We start from the raw sequence: 13481 nt of genomic DNA, 5'->3' as shown, positions 1-13481 counted from the left end.
CGGTCTCTTGCGTGTATGCTGTTCGCGTGTGTGTTGGCTAAAAGGAAAGGAAGGAAAGGAAAAAAGAACAACACCGTGATTAATTCTGTTAAATTAAAAGCCAGCGCTTTTCGGACACAACTAAGCGACAAAAGACGATTGCAGGTTTCTGGTAGTATATTTTTATGTTTGAATCATTAAAATAATTGTCATTGAAGCATGCTACTTAAACGCACTATATTGCCTTCGACGACGACCCTGGGGGAAGGCGCTTTGAACATTTTTACAGAATCGCTTAGACGGAAAATTCGGAAAAGAGGGCTAGGACTACTAAATGCATTTACAAAAACTCTTCGCACCAGTCACTTAAACATTGGTAACAGTCAGCTGCCTGTTTCGAGTTGGCCCCGCACGTATCCTTCATCCATTCCTTAAACAGTTCGGCGTCTTTCTTCAAAATTAGGTACTGGCCAAGCACGGTGTACGCGCGGTCGAATCCGGCCGCCTCTAGCCGCTTTCCCAAAACGTCGCCAACGCCGGCCAGTTCCGTGACGGGCTTTTCTCCCATCGGTTCGGCGACAAAGTTACGATGCTTCTGGGATGTGCTGGACATGTTGAGGGCTTGGGGTTTCGGATAGCTGCAATAAAGGCACACAAAGTTGCGTTAGCAAGACGGTGTGAAGCATTTTAATTCGCCTCTTACACGGGGAACACAAAATCACAAAAAGCGGAAAGGTGACGCTTAAGGTTTGTTTATGCGCTTCTGTACCTGCGCTGCTTTTTGACAGTTCCTTCTTTTGATTCGTGAGCGACACGCACTCACGGATAACGGTCGAAAAGAGGTGAGTGCTCGTTCGAAGGACGCTCAAAAGTGTCCGTTACTGAGCGCTACTTGATGTGTGCGACAAACGTTCAAATTGGCGTAAACTTTTCTATTTCAGCGCGCTGAACATGCTTTTCTATCTTCCCATCCATATCCACACTTCTGGCCACTAGCCAGAGCACTCTTTCCTTGGGGCCTTTTCTTCATCCTAAATTGAATCTCTTATTTTTGAATAAATGCCTGAAACTTTTAGCTAGTTTTTGAAAACAATTGGGCGGCCTGCGAACTCAGTGCCCAGATTTTAAGAGATTGAGGCGTAAAATGCCCCAGTAAATCAGGAGGATTGCAGTTTCAATCAATCTGTTTATGTTGAACATATACAACCCGTGAAAAAACGAGCAGATCCGAGCCTCGTGAAGAAAGATATCAAGGTTAACATGTTTTCCAGACCAGACAACCACTAATGATTTTTTCAATTTAACAGAATCAGAATTACCAATTAAAACAATAGCTGAGGGTTGGTTGCCAAACTTTCCACTTTAAACATTCCATTGTAATTATTAGATGATGATTTATCATTACTCGAAATTCGATACACCTTTTAACAAAATCTTTTAGTGTGAAAAGAGCCATCTAGCAGGAATGTAATGAATAAGTTCTTCTATAAGTTTTTAAAAGTTGGACTCCAATCTTGGGAGTTCATCTGCCTGGCGTAATATGCTTCGTTTAGGGGTTTGTAGAAACGCCTTGGTTGCCAAAATAAATGGTTACATCACAGTTACGTTATGATGCAATGCATTCCTCTCCGAAGTTTAACTTTCCGTAGTCCTAATCGCGGAGCGAATAGCACTTGATAAGCAGGCTGATTAGGGCCGTGAACAGAGGACGTAAAACTAGAGTGTGGTTGTTTGCCTATTGATTCCAACAAAGGCGACAAAGTCACTAGACAAGCACTTGCTATTATCACCGGCAGTTTTAGTTATTGCAGTTATTGCAAGAGACAAAATTTAAAAATTTTCCTGTGAAGATTGACTATTGGACACCATTGACTAGCTATTTGAAAATCCAAAGAAACTCGCAGAATGACAGTTCTGTGTTACCTAACGATTAAGCATTTCACTTTTCAGTGTCTCTTGGAAATCTGCGGCACCTTGAACATGTTAGACTACATTCAGAGGCTGACACCGTATACTTCTGTATTTGGTATGTTCCATTAGGCAAATGGCATTTTCGCCGTGTTTGAAAGTAAACACCCCGATCCAATCATCCAAGAATGAACCTCTTTTCGCGAAGGTAAGCGCGCTTTCGGACCGAACCCCGTCTCGATTGGTGGCCATATAGCCGAGCTAAACCTGGTTATAAATGACTCTCGAAACCAGTGACCCGTACGAAAGCCCAACAGCATACGGCCCAAGGTATACTGTAATACGCTCGATGCACGAGCCGACGATGAGAAGATGATGATGACATTTCCCCATAAAAGGTGCGATGGAGCCATTAATAATGTGACGCATCTTGCAGCGCACAGTTGCGGGTGACTTATGGTTTATGCGCCGGTTGGTCCGGCGACATTTCTCCCGGTGAACCTCGGGAGTTTTAGAGACGGGACGGCATACCTTCTTGAGACCACCGTAGCGCTAAGCAGAGGCGAGTTTATCGCGGGCCGCAAATCGCCGTCCGCCCGAAACGTGTGATGTTTGCGGCCTATGCTGCATCTATGCCGCCGACGCGACCGTTGTCATCCGGAACAATGTGTTCATTAGAAGAGCTAGATTTTTATCGGTTATTGGCTTTTTATGTAAACGGCCACCGGTCGGAAGTTCCGGCTGCATAAACCAAAAAATACTGTTACCTTTTAAGCACGGCCTCCGGGAACCCAACATTCTCCTTCTATCTCATTCGCGCGCTCTATTTTGTGGTCCCCTGAACTTTGGAATAACCGAGCGGAAACCTGAAACTGCCTCAAAACATTATTTTTTACGTCTTTTGTCTGCCTGCGGTAGAACCCAACACCTTCCGGAGCATGTTTACCGACGATAGTATTTCTGGCGGGCGGGTGAAGATAGTAGAGCATTGTTGGGGCGCTTCGCACGGGCTGCGACCATTTATAACACTTCTGAATGTCAAGATAAGCTCGGAGGTCGTTGCATAATTTGTGAAAAAATTTAGGTCAACTTTAAAGTATACATTATTGCATTTCTTTTGTTTATTTACAATTTCACGATAGATAATGAGCAACTTGTTAGGGAAAAGTTGAACTAAAAACACCCAGGTGTGAGCCAAAATTTACCCTGTCCAATCGCGGGGTTAATGGCGTAAGTTACCTGTGGAGAAAAGCTTTCCCAAAATGTCTACGAAGTCTGAGTGTTAGGAGGGAAAAGGGGTACAAGCTGGGTAACGGATTTAAGAAAACACACAATCCGAAACCTGACCTGTGGCGGCTACTTCTATTAAGCCTGTCGCATTAATTGACCCTCTTTACTACTAAGCTTCTGATGCTGTGCAGATTTCTCTTTTGACTGTTTTACGAGAGGTTACATGAACTGACAAAATTTACGCAACTCTTTCATACTCTATGTTCTAAATTGGTTTATACATTTTTTTATTGGTTGTTAGTTGGTTAGTTGGTTGGTTGGTTACTTAGCTCGACTATGCTTTTCATTTGTATGTAATTATTGTAAAAAGCTCATACCAATGTTTCCGTTTCCGTCTGCTTCGCCCGTTTTTTCTATTGATTGCATTACATTTATACATTTCGGTTGTAATTCCATTTAATCAAACGATCAATTGGTGAAAATAGATTGCTGCATATAAACGAACAACTATCGTAATTTTATAGACCTGGTAGTAAAACATAGTGTTAGTACGGAAAGGTTGTAAACAGAGTTAGTGGTTAAGAGATAAGCTCTTTCGAAAAATCCAATCTTTTGTTTGGTCCATCTTACTGCTGAACATTTAAAGATATTTTCCCAAAATTGTAAGTCGATCCGAGCAAAACTATTGAAGTTATTGTCTAGTTGGTCTCCTGTCCGCCTGCAGCTTTTTAACGCCTTTATCTCAAAACTACTTTTTGTAAGTCCGTGTTCGCTGCCATTTAAAAACTGCTTGACTGACTCATTTCAAACTTGGTACATGTTTCCTACATATAAAATACCTCCCCACAACTTTTTGGTAATTTTTTTTTATGACGAAATGCCTTCCGATTGCAATTGCACCATTAAATGGCCACCTAAAATGTTTAAATGAATAAAAAATTAATTGAAGAACATTGGATGAAGATTTCGATTATGATTTCCAGCCGAGATGTGCTGAACACGGAAAACTGTAATATTTTCGGAGATGCTCTGGTCTCTGCCACCGGCTTGCATGAAAAAACTGCAGAATATTTTTAATAGTACACTTAATAACGTACAAAAGATTCGAATAAATTTGTTCAATCCATACTAAAAGTAAACATAAAAAAGAGTTTGTTTTTATGCTGAAAGCCTTTTTATTATCCTTTCGGCCAGCTGAGTCGTTTTCCTGCCACGAGAACACTTTTCTCTCTCTTGCGATTCTCTCTCTCTCTCGCGATTCTCTCTCTCTTCTTTTGTGTTCGGAAATCTTCGGACGGAAGTCGCTTTCAGAGGCCGGGAACGCAAAAATGTGGTTTGCGAACTACAAGCGAAAACCAGGGACCCGGAACGCAAAACGCGACTCAGGTTGGTCAGAAAGTTCAGACAAAATCAAAAATGTTCAAAAAATTCAAGCGGGCGGTTGCGTTTTTGTTTTTGACGATTTGACGTGTTTTCCGGTTCCGGTGGAAAAATAGAACGGATTGGAGTTGTTTATCAAAAATGTAAGTGGACGGTTGCGTTTCGTTCGGGTTTCGGTACGTGCTGTGGCTACTATTCCCGACGACGTTTGTGCTTGTGCTATGGTTGTAGAATTTAGAATTCTGGATTCGTTAACCCGTTTAAAGAGGCCGCAAAGCAAGTGTTTTGTTGCATTGGAACAGTTTTTTGTTCCCGTGGTTAAGATGTGCAGTAACAAGAAGCAATAGAAGAAATGTTAATAGAAGTGTTTAACGCAAAATCAACCCAAGGACGGGGCGACCGTGTTTCTAAATAATAGAAAAGGCAATATATTTTGTATGGCCACTTCTTAGACTACATACTAAGCGCCTCCTTATGCATCAGGAATGGTTTTTTTTTAACAGGGACAGGGACGGATCGGCACGGATGCAAAACTGACTGGAAATATTTTAAAATTACCTTAATTTCAATGGTAGTGTCTCGTTTAGGCGAAACAACCAGAATCCTTTCTTTACGGCTTTACCAAAGTTGAAAACCCATCCTAATTTCCCATTAAAACATACTAACAATGCTAATGAATGATGTATAATATAGGTGCATCACCGTTGCAGAACTGTGCTAACGATCGCGTTAAAGTGGCTGATAAAGCTAATGCTGATAATGCTGATCAGCATGTGCGTTTTCTGTGTTCCGTGCTGTGCCGCCACCTTTAAACGGCGATTTGTGGTTTGCTGTGACAATTCGTGAACGCGGAGACGCGCGTGCGCCTCGTTTGTGCAAAGCGTTTGTTTTGTGCGTTTGTGTGTGCCGCGATTGGGAAGGATTGGCATCACGACGGGTTTCGGGGAACGAGATTGCATTTTAAAGTGCACCGGGGCCTCCACGCGGGCAGGTGATTAGCCATCAAAGCGGATGTGCAGCCGATATGCACTTCAAATCCTTTTAACTATGTGCAGCGAGCGGTGTGTTGAGTGAAGTTTCCAGTGCTTACTTGATGGGCGGTGCGTACTAAACGCGAAATAAGCGAAATCCTTCAAATACCTAATAGTAAGTGTCCGTGACTAGGATAGGTGAAGGATATTGGATTTTTGTTGTGGCTTTAAATCCAAATTCAACCGAAGAGTGATTGTGATCTGAGCCCCAGTTCCGAAGGCCAGATCACACAAATAATAAATCACATCATTGTGTGTCGGATTTGTTGATCTTTCAAGAAAAAACCAAACACGTCCTCGAACGGCTAGTGTTTTATCCGCGTGTATGTGTACTGCGTATGTGCGTGTCCGGCCCGGCAATGGGAAATCAGTGAAATAGTTTTATCCATTTGTCGAAACAAAAAATTAAAATAATCGAAAAAATATATAATCAACAGCCGCGTGGCTGAGTTCTGTGCCGTTCGTTCCGTCGTCCTAGTTCCGGACGCCTCAGGTGCAGGCGGCGCCCCGTTGTGTGCGTGTTTGTGTGGGTATTTGCATAAGGTGTGTTCCTGGTGTGGCCGACGATTTGCATATAAATTGACGCAGAGCAGGCTTGGGATCGAAGAAGGCTTTCACCGAGAAAGATTCTGACGCGTCGCGGTAAGAAGGTCCAGCCAGTCGTCAGTCGGTTCCTACGTGTGTGTCATTGTGCGTGCGAGAGAAAGGTGTAAACCCGGGGTGCATGGTGGCAAGACCGCGCCGCATCCGGTGGACAGCGTTCTCGATATCTGTCTTCTTGAGCACCACCGGCCCCTGAGGCAGCGACGTAGGCATGGAGGAAGAACTGCGCTGCCCGGTGTGCAAGCAGCTCTACTCGAGTCCGGTGCTGCTGCCGTGCTATCACGCCCTCTGCCTGGCCTGTGCCCTGGACATTCAGACGGCTTCGTCCTCGTCGTCTTCAGCGTCCTCGACGGCCTCCGGTGGGGCGTCGGGGTCGGCGGTGGCGGCTCCCGCAGGCGGTAGTCACGTCGCACAGCTCCACCAACAGCACCCGCCAGCGCCACCGTCATCCTCGTCGTCCTCTTCGTCATCCACGGGCAGCTCGAGCGCCACCGAGAGCGTATCCTCCGACCAGGACCAGGCGGACAAGGTCAGCATTCTGAGTGAGGCCGACTCCGGTGTCATCTGCTGCTCGCGGCCCGGTTCGTACGCCGGCACCCCGAACCTACAGGGACTCCTTTTCCCACCGTCCGGTTCCGGTGGGTCCGTCTACTCGCTCGTCTGCCCCGTCTGCCGGAAGCTGGTGTTCTTCGACGACCTCGGGGCCCGCAACTTGCCACTGTACCGGGCGATGGAATCGATCGTGGACCGATTCTGCGAGCGGGAAGCGCTCCGCTGCCAGATGTGCGAAACCGAACCGCCCAAAGTGGCGACCGTGATTTGCGAGCAGTGCGAGATTCGGTACTGTGACGCGTGCCGCGAGCTGTGCCATCCGGCCCGTGGGCCCCTCGCCAAGCACAGCCTCACGAAGCCACGTGGCGCCTGTCAGCTGCGGGAGTCGATCTGCGGAGAGCACACGGAACCACTGACCATGTACTGCATGGGCTGCAAGCTGCCCATCTGCAACCAGTGCATCGGCGAGAACCGTCATCAGTCCCACGATCTGCAGTCCATCACGGCGATGTGCAAGGCCCAGAAGGTAGGTCCTCATTCCTTAACCACTAACGGCCCCAGTCTAGTCTAGCAGATACGACTGGGGGCGACGGTCCGACCCGTAACGTGTCCGTGGAGCTCACCGAGGGAGCTCTGGCTTTTTTCGGGCGAACGTCACGCGAAACATGATCCGGAGCGCTGCGGGTTTATGAGATGAATTCCCAAGTCGAATAGTTAGTAATGGTCGCAAGCCTGACGGTTTGACGCCGAATGATACCCGGAGGAGGGTTTGTCGGTGCTCCAACTACGGCTGGGTTTGGGGAGGAGTTTGGAGCAAAATTCGAAACATGAAACTTCCATTAAAAGGAGCCTAATTATTAGCCCCGACGGTGCATTAACTTGTCTGCATCGGACGTCCAGCAGGACTCTTGATTGCAACCTATACGCTGGTTTGGAACTGCTCTAACGTTTCGGCATTTCTACCTGACTCGGCCCTTTTTGTGGGCTAAAGGATTTGTTAATTGCCCTGCGGTCTGGTCGTGGGTTATCTTCCCCGGATTTCTTGGCTGGCTCTATACGTCCGATGCACCACCACTGATGGGGCAGTGATACGCAAAATAGTCGCCCGAGAAACGAGAGCCCCGGGGTTTCAAATGCTTCTCGGTGAAAGGGGACACCGAAAATAAAACGAAAGTCTAACGGCAGGAAGAGCAGAACTCGTCTGACAGGTAAAGCGTTCTTGGCGTTATAAGGCGAAGCCGCCGTTTATCACGTGTCGGCTAACCGTCCGGAACCGGTTCGGCGCCTTCTTGAGGGGTTGGAAGCGCGATAATGCGTCAGTAATTATCGCAAAAGTTTTGCCGCGTTTCTGATATGACTGGTACTGGATTCCATTGGAAAGAGATATTTAAGTTGGTATCTTTTTGTACAAAAGTACTAGTTTGTTTACTAAGTTTTGTGGGTCGATACCAGACGGTGCTGCTATTTTTTTACATTGGTACACTTTTCATATGAACGTATGTGAAGTTTCATTTCAATCGGTCACTTAATTTTGTTTTTACAAGCCATTGAGTATCGACTTGTCACAGTATTTTTTACAGTGAAAAAAAATCAAATATCGTGCAGTGATTGGATTTTTATTTTGGGAAGGTTTGAATGCAAAGGAGATTTATGAACGAATGTTGAAAGTATACAGACTCTTTACCTTTAATTAGGGCGTTAAAAGAGGGGTTTCTGAGTTTAATCGTGGTCGTACGAGTCTTCACGACGATCCAAGTCAAAATCGTCAAAAAACAGATAAAAATTCTGAAATCGGAGAAGAAATACAGGAGATTGCATTGGAAAATCATCGAATATCTGAAAGAGATTTAATATAAGGCCTAGCCATCTCATTGAGCAGTATAATCAATATTAGTTATATATTATTATTAGCTATATTATTAGCAGTATAATAGATCACAAGAGCATTTTGAAAATTTGCAAAACTCCATGAATTAAAGTTCGAATTGTTGGACTATCCACCATATTAATCAGATTTGCTCCCTAGCGACTTCCATTTGTTTTCAAACCCAAAAAACCGTCACAACAGCTGCGGAACCTTTCCAGTTTCACACTTCAGGGATGGAATTCTTAAATTGGAGTCTCGTTGGAACACGTGTATTGAGGTTCAGGGAGGCCACACTGAATTATAAAGTGTGTTTCAAACTATACAAATGTGTCCTTCTTATCGCCCCCCCAAACTTTGTAAACAACCTAGTATGTAACTTTATATCGAAAAAAAAACGCTCGAAACCCATGCAAATCGACCCGTTCTTGAAACTCACCAGTGCAATTAAGTGACTCGATGCACTCCATCACTGCATCGAGTGGCAGCTGCAGCTGCATTTGTTTGTCGTCCATAAACAAACGCCTTACGTTCCCATAGCTATGGTGTTCGAGGCGCCTTTATTCCATCGCGAGGTGCCGAAGTGTGACACCAGATTGCCCCAAACGAAAAGAAATGGCCAATGGCTTTCTCTTTCGATGGTCGCACCACACCACATTACCGCCTTTACTGCCCAATGAATTTGTCACATTAACTATTTATCCTGGCGGGCGTTTTGCGTGCGGCCATCCAATCTCCGGCTCGGGCTCGGGGCCAATATCTGACATCTTAACACCTTTCCGGCTGTCACAACCGGTTCGGCATCGAATCGGACTGATCGCTCATGACAGTTTAATTACGGTATCCGGGGCCTCGGGGCCGGCCGGCGACTCATCTCTGGCGCGGCGCTACTTCTTCGTCTCCTCGTGGTGGGAACTCGGTGACGAGCGTCGGTTGCCGGCAAAAAAGACGCTAGACGCTGTGGCCGTGAGAAAGTTTGCTAACCGTCTCAAGGGCCGATGGCGATGGTAACAATGTTGGCCACCCTTCCTTCGGTGGGGTTTTGTGCAGTGAAGGCGAAACTCGGAATTTTGGGGTGCGGTCACCGGGTGTTCTTCAACGGAATGTCTACAGTTCTAAGGCACCCCCTTTTGCGAATCACTTGCGAATGAGCCTTCCCGCGATCGATTGTTTTTAGATTTGGCCAGGCTTCTCGCTCCCCGGAAACGCTGGTCGGTTGATGAATTTATGGTCGATTGTTTAATGACGACAAACCAACGGCAGGGAACGGACTCACACGTGCGTAGGGGAGCGTTTGAACGGAGTTCACATCAAATTAAGTAATTACTGGAAGTTGTAATTACGACGCCGACAAGCGCCTTAGCTTTGACACGTGATGGTGGAGCACTGTGAGGCGAGGGTCTTATGTTGGGGTCCACAAACTACCGCGCGAGTTATGCGCTTTGTTTGGATACGACAGCATTGGTCAAATAAAAACTGACGTTTGTTTGATAATCATTAACGCAAGATGTAGTTCTATGTTGGCTTCTCTCTGCTGCTGAACTACTGAACTGTAAAAATGGATTTTGGGAAAGGGAACGTGGCGAAAGAATGGAATAGAACTTTTGGTTTGCAGCAAGGACGATTGGTAGTTACTTTCCACATTTAACAAAAGACAGCGCCATTGATGGGTTTGTTATGTTCGAAACATGCGTTCGAATGTTGCTGACACGATGTAGCGAGTATTTTCTTTCACTCCATTACAGAAATAAATCGATGTTGTTTTATGTTGCACATGGGCCTGGCGCCACTTTCTTCCCACCCAGCGGCGCTGGTTGATTTATGCCTTCTGGGAGAGCATGAAAAATAAATCCCAAGCCCCGAAAGAAATCTACGGCGCGGCTACGACAGGCGACCGATTCCGTTCCGAATGCCGTTCGGTTTATAATTTATGCATTTATTCACAATCTGCTCCGTTGGCCCACGGGTACACTCTTTCTCACGGGACGCACGATAAAGTCGAGCCGGGAATCGAATCACGGTCGCCGCCGTCGTCGTGCATGATCTATTTCCTGGTTGGCAAGGCATTGCAAGAAATCGTAAAATTCATGGCCATTGACTTTGTCGCCATGGCGCTGATTCGCAAATCACGCAGAATTTTCATCCCCATTTTCGACTGAGGGCTTGGCTTTAACCGGCAATAGCATGGGCCGCCCGATTTATGATGGAGCATTTTATGACAAACTCGTTGAACTCCGCCCTCCCCGTTATTGTGTCGTGTTCCATTACGCGTTCGCGCTGGTGTTGATTTGTGTGGCGTCTTATGCCCCCGGGAAGCTGGATCTGCTTGTGGAGTATTATGGATTCAATCGAATATATATTTTACAATCCATAGTTTAATGCTCCGGTTTATATTTCCTAATCCACATTAAACAGTAAAGTCTTTCGAAGTTCGAGCTGTTCGGTGATGCAAGTGATTTTTGAGTTCCTAAAAACACGGAGGAATTTGGGAGATTTGCGTAAAGTAACATATTTCCATTGAGTACGATAGCCGTAAACATTGTAGTTACGCGTGCCCTGACATTGTAATTACCCACCTACGGTGGGTTCCCCATTACAAATTGATACGTAACGATCCTGGCCGGATCGGTGGATCCGATCCGTGCTCGCCGTGCAGTACTACGGATACGGATTCAATTTGTCCTGTTATTTGTGCTGGCCGCATAAACATTAGCATAAACATGGCTTGTGCGCAACGTCGTTGGCTGGGTTCTTAATACGCAGCACCTGGCAGCGGCAGCATCGCGGGCACGCTGGCACAAAAGAACCTCTGGCACCCCACATTTACGTTTTAAAATTGGGTCGACCGTTCTGCAAACCTGTGCTACCTTTCCATCCGAACCTCCAGGAAGACATTATTCCGAACTTTACTGGTTCCCTACTTGGCTGGTTTTGGCCGCAAGGCGCAGGATGCAAAAAACAACGTGGAAGTCGGTGACTCCAGGGCCCGAATTTTTGCCTCGGATCAAAAGAAAGGCAGACTTACGGAGGGATTAGGCCGGCGGAAGCGCCGGAGAGGACTGGAAGCCAAAACCTGCCACGAACAAAAAAAGAAAAGGAGCTAAGGAAGAGGCGAACGAAAATTATGTAAATTATGAATCACGGAACAGCGCCTTCGAGATAAAGAGGAAAGGATACGCTGGGCCTGTGCTGCCGGGTCCCGGGCGAGTGGCGAGCGTGGATAACGCCGACGACACGGGGACAACCAGGAGCGGACCTCTCAAGGAGCTTCCGCTAAGTCCTTTAGCCCTGGGACGCCATTCGCTCGTGTGGCCGTGGTGGTCGGCTAAAGAAGGTTGTTGTTTTAGGTGTTTCACGTCTGCGTCTCCTTTGCACCGGATGTGATCTAATGGTGTAAAAGTAAAATATAGGCTTTTCCGACACCGACCGGCGTTTGTTGAGTGACGCTGCTGTCCCTGCTATCACTTAAGCGCTCCTCCTGCACTGGCCCGGGGGGTGGGACTTCGAAAATGGTTTCAATTTTTCAAATAACACCATTTTCGGAAGGATTGCGCTGGCCTGTGTACTAGATACCGGTCTGCAGGTCCCGGTATCCTGGAAATTGATGGAGGACACCCACTGCGAACGGGAATGTCGGGAAGTTGCTTGCCAACGCGGGCACGGGATCATTTCATTCCATTTTGGCCACTTTGCATACATACCTCTATGCGGCGGAGCGACGCACGGCATGGGGCGGTTGTTTTTCCGGGCAATGCGGGGCCTTTTTCCAGGAACTGTCGCTCTCCGGGTGCCGCGGTTTTACGTTTATCGTCGTATCCGCATCGTAGCCAGTACCGACACCGCCAGTTCCCGTCAACTTAAGCCAAACCGGAAGTAGGGAAAAAGTCACAGGTCCTGAAGCGATTCCCTGCAAAAGGAGTGTAAGGTGGATCACCTCTCAAAGTAAAGTTGAGGAACAAAAATAAACCGATGATTTGCATAAATGGAAACGTTTCCAACTTTTGGTACAAAGTGGAGGGATTGCTTGAAGGAGTAAGTTAAAGGCCAGTCAAAGGCCATTTCATGTTATATTTTTATTTAAAGTCCATTGTTAAATTGCATGTATGTTCTCCTTCGGTCCCAAACTCTACTATACTTCTACTAAGTATGTTGTAGTATGAAGTTATGTCATGATATTTCACCAAGTTAATTTTAATTCCGTACAATGTCATCGTATGTGTCAACAATCCTTTTGGCACCTTCGAACATAACTTGCTCGTATTGTAACTCCAATGTTCATTAGAACATTGCCAGTTGCCTCTAGGATCAGGACCAAGGACAAAGAGCAATGAAAATGTATCCAACGAAGATTCCAACAAATTCCAGGATCACTTTACGCAAATCTTCACCGCTTTCATTTACTTTGCACAGTTTCGTAAAGGTGCTCCACCTTGACAATGGAAAAAAGTGCTATTTGCCTAGCTCCACCACATGCCTCGGTAACGCCCTCCACCATCCTCCGTAGGTGGGTGGGTGGTGGAGTAAAACGCCAAAAGTTTTCTTTTGAATATAAATTTTTCTCCCCCAGTGCAATCGGTGGCCCGCGGCCACGGTCTTACTTCCTGTTCCTGGTCCGTCAAGCGGGTAAAGCACGTATTCCTTTCCTTGTGGGGTCGTATGTGTATGGATGAGAGCGGCTTGGGGCACATACCGAGTTCCTTGAAGTCTTGAGGTAGCGAGCGACTTCCTGCCGGACCCCAGCCACCGGATATGCGGCCCTCCCGGTCGGGTTCCGGATCAAGTGGCAACGCTTTCGGCTGCCCACAGGATGTCCTGTGTGTGGCGTGTCACACACTATAGGCCGCCCTGTTTCTCTGTGTGTGAAGTGGTGTGCACGATTGTTACTCAAAGATGCAAGAAAACTTGCGGGACGACTCCTCCTGGAGGCGCATATT

General features: G+C 46.6%; 2 protein-coding genes across 2 annotated transcripts in view; one reads left to right on the top strand and one right to left on the bottom strand.

Annotated features, from left to right (window-relative positions):
• Positions 1 to 147: 147 nt before the first annotated feature.
• On the bottom strand, positions 148 to 751 carry LOC131210555 (barrier-to-autointegration factor). The gene is made up of 2 exons (XM_058203818.1): positions 683 to 751; positions 148 to 617 (listed from the first exon to the last, which is right to left on the bottom strand). The coding sequence occupies exon 2, from the start codon at positions 590 to 592 to the stop codon at positions 320 to 322; it is 273 nt and encodes a 90-aa protein (XP_058059801.1). The 5' UTR covers positions 593 to 617; positions 683 to 751; the 3' UTR covers positions 148 to 319.
• Positions 752 to 6342: 5591 nt separating this feature from the next.
• LOC131209224 (E3 ubiquitin-protein ligase TRIM9) overlaps positions 6343 to 13481 on the top strand; it is a 62632-nt gene continuing 55493 nt past the window's right edge. Inside the window, exon 1 of the mRNA XM_058202235.1 lies at positions 6343 to 7209. Coding sequence (XP_058058218.1) covers positions 6343 to 7209 — 867 coding nt within the window. The remainder of the gene's footprint in view (positions 7210 to 13481) is intronic.

Source organism: Anopheles bellator, chromosome 2, assembly GCF_943735745.2.
Source record: "Anopheles bellator chromosome 2, idAnoBellAS_SP24_06.2, whole genome shotgun sequence".
NCBI lineage: Eukaryota > Metazoa > Arthropoda > Insecta > Diptera > Culicidae > Anopheles > Anopheles bellator.
This window is presented reverse-complemented; position numbering and strand designations above follow the sequence as displayed.

Excerpts from the sequence above, each read along its gene's own strand:
- LOC131210555 (XM_058203818.1), bottom strand. The coding sequence starts at position 592 with ATGTCCAGCACATCCCAGAAGCATCGTAACTTTGTCGCCGAACCGATG.